This window comes from Nematolebias whitei, chromosome 3 (genome assembly GCF_014905685.2).
Source record: "Nematolebias whitei isolate Nwh7 chromosome 3, NemWhi1, whole genome shotgun sequence".
Classification (NCBI taxonomy): Eukaryota; Metazoa; Chordata; class Actinopteri; order Cyprinodontiformes; family Rivulidae; genus Nematolebias; species Nematolebias whitei.
Genome location: NC_056500.1, coordinates 24,255,362 through 24,258,701, shown reverse-complemented (window position 1 = coordinate 24,258,701; position 3,340 = coordinate 24,255,362). Strand labels below are relative to the sequence as shown.

General features: G+C 39.8%; 1 protein-coding gene across 1 annotated transcript in view; it reads right to left on the bottom strand.

The window, feature by feature from the left end:
* LOC119430678 (adseverin) overlaps positions 1-3,340 on the bottom strand; it is a 10,917-nt gene that overhangs the window by 5,152 nt on the left and 2,425 nt on the right. Inside the window, exons 4-6 of the mRNA XM_037698136.1 lie at positions 1,070-1,231; positions 843-992; positions 645-731 (exon numbers count right to left, since the gene is read on the bottom strand). Coding sequence (XP_037554064.1) covers positions 645-731; positions 843-992; positions 1,070-1,231 — 399 coding nt within the window. The remainder of the gene's footprint in view (positions 1-644; positions 732-842; positions 993-1,069; positions 1,232-3,340) is intronic.

Below are 3,340 nucleotides of genomic sequence, written 5' to 3'. Positions count from 1 at the left end.
GGGGGGGGGGGGGGGGGGGGGGGGGGGGGGGGGGGGGGGGGGGGGGGTCGACTCTCTATCGGCAGGTTTTCTGTTAAAGCATCATTGTTTCATTTTCTACTACTGGTTTTAATGGAGCCATGCTGTCTCTTGTTTTAGGCCCTTATTACATAAAGGTGTTGCACTGGTATTTATTCTGGGAGTTATCAAAGCAGGTGTATTTAAACTGGGATCATTTGACACAGATTGCCAACAGGAGGATCCTATTTACCTAATTATATCTTCTGAAGGTAAGGGTTGGGCTTTGAAGCGATACAGGTGAATACTTTGGCACACGTCTCAGTTTGGTATATTTACAAATTATTTTTCAACTTTTTAACTTCAATTATTTGAATAATTTTTTGCAGAATTGTTGCTTGTATAAAAAATAAATATATATTTTGGACTGTAAGAGAACAAAAGTTTAAAAAAAATACTCGGGTGGGCATGGGGTGGGGAGACTGGGGTGTTTCACACAAAACTTCAGATGCACCACTGGTGAAATAACCGTGGATATGTGTGAAGCCCCATGCCAACTTCACAGCTGGTGTATACACAAATTAATGGAAGTAGAAGTACTTGTATGTTGAGCATTAGTCTTGAAAATATCGTTAATCAATAATTACCAAATACAGAGATGTCTTGGTCTTTTGGGCTTTCTCCTCAGATACATCACTGCCCCCTGGAGGGAGCTCCGGCTTTGGTCCAAGTTCCTATAAATAAGCACAGTTATGCTGTTGACATATTTTCCAAGGATTCTCTTGAACAAGAAAAAAGACCATGCCAAATGTTTTCTGCTTAAAGTTAGAAAGTAAGAAGCTCACTTTAATGACAGCATCTGGTTCAGAACCTTCTTCAATCATGTGCACCTTGGCACGCCCTTTTCGCTCATTATCACGGATATCGTTGGCCATCTGAGTGGTTTTGAGGCGCTCATAGCGATTGCTTTCACTGCCAGACCAATGGTAGATGTCCTGTTGTTTTAACAAAAACAGAAGATTAAAAAGTTGTAGGGATTTCATTTCAGCATCCAGTTTTTCTTCAGGGTTACCTTTCCCAAGTCAATGATGAAGCAGTCGCCCTTGTTGAAGCTGCCCCAGCACAGGTCCACCTCTACGCCTTTGATTGAACGGCGGCCTTTAACATGCAGCAGACGCTTCACATTCATGTCATTGGTCACCACATGTTGAAAGCCAGAGGCTACTCCACCTTTCTGTAAAATAAATAAAAATTCCATCAATTACAAATGCATATATTTTAAAAAAAAAAGGACAATAAATACTAATTACAACAAGACTTTTGCATACTTGCACGCCTGTCTGTAAACTATTACACAGAAATACAACAATCTGTGGAAATGGTCTGGACAAGTTGTATAATCTTTGACATTGGTTTGTGTTCTTGACCTTGAAGCTAGGATGATGAAAAGTGTATGCACTACTCTGTTCAGTGATGATGCAAATGTGTATGAAGTTTCATTAAATCATCATGAGCTGATTAGATGTTGGAGACTATGCCGTTATACATCCGCCTTTTGACAGGTGTGCAAAAAGCCTAATAAAAAACAGACCAACGTGCCGAAGTCAATGAACTCAAATCAACTTTTTAAATTGAAAAAAGGTGTTTTTTACAAAAATCCCTTTTTAGAACTATTGCATTTTTACAAGTATCTTAATGAATTTCCTGAAAGTTGTAAGGACGTTGCAGTGCAAGTGTATGCAGACGATGCTATAGTATATAGTAAAAACTAAAACAAGCTTCAAGGCTTTACAGTGGTTTACAACTATTTGTTGTCCTTTAATTGCCCCAAAACCTTGTCAGTGACTTTTACAATAAGACATATAAAGTGTGTCATTGATTTACTGTTAAAATTGGGCCGAGATGGTATAGAGACAGTGCAGCCTACTCGGGGTCGGAAAGTCCCAGGTTCGATCCCCAGTCATTGCACATCTCCTGGTGTCTCTGAGCAGCACACCCTATCCCCAAATGCTTCCCAGTCAATTACAATAGCTGCCCACTGCACCATCTGGTGGTGGACGGGTTAAATGCAGTGAGACAATTTCACCATTGTATGGGAACATACAATGGTGAAATACATAACACATTATTATTATTATTAAATGATTAAATGAAACCCAAAAATTAGATAAGTTCAAATATGTGGGTATTGTTTGTCCATCCATTCATTTTAAACACAAATGTTGCACCATCAGTTTGCACTCAGTTTAAACTGGGATCAAGCTCAGATATTAACACCAAATTTTAGCTGTTCCTGTAAATCTGACCGAGTTGTAGCTATTTTGATGTTTGCTATGGTTGCTTTGCTGTTGTGGCCATCTTGAGTCACATTTACAGCAATGGTTTATTAAAGACAAAGATTATAAACGCAGCAAAGGGCTCTAGATGCTTCTCCCAAAGGTTCTGCAAGAAGAACCCCAGTTCCTTATTCTCCAAGTGTAGAGGGAGCCTCCTTATCTGATCGGTGGACATCTGCAGTTCCTCATACTTATCTCTTCCATGGGCTGAGAAGTACACTTGCTTTTTAATTGGCCTCAGTTGTAAACTCAGTCACAACTACTTCTGCAAACTATGCCAAATTTAGAAATGTAACAGGTAGCTAGGCCCTCATCCTTTTCCTGCTTCACTGGCAGTAAGCAGGAGGAAGTGATGAATCTCGAGGAGTTACAAAGATGTCATTTGGACAGGCTTTTTCAAAACATGTTGAGCAAACATAACGTATAGTAGTCTTAGCTTCTCTAGTTTGATGGTTTTATACTGCAGATTTTAGATTTAAGACCTTTAGGATTACGTTAATTACCCACAATACCTAACAAATCATTTTAAATTGTGCAAACCGTCATGGTTAACAGAAGGTTCCTGTCTTCATGTTTATGGAAAAAGTAACATTTAAAGTAGAATAAAACTTTCACCTCCAACTCTTCAATCTTTCTGTGGTCTTTCCTGACTCTTTGAATGGCTGGAATTTTGTCAAAAACACTAAATTTCCTGGAAAAAAGGGTTACATTTTGGAAAGTTGGTCACACTTACTGACAATTTAGAGATACCAGTTAGTCTTACATGCACGGTGGTTAAGTTGATAGAACTGCTGCTTCTCAGTGAGAAGGTCGCCGGATCAAATCCCAGCCGGGGTGACCTTTCTGGGTGGAGTTTGCATGTTCTCTCCGTGCATGCATGGGTTTTCTTCAGGTACTTTCCTCCCACAGACCAAAAACATGCATGTTAGGCTGATTGGTAACTCTAAATTGTCCCTAGGTGTGAGTGAGTGAGTGAGTGAGTGAGTGAGTGAGTGAGTGAGTGAGTG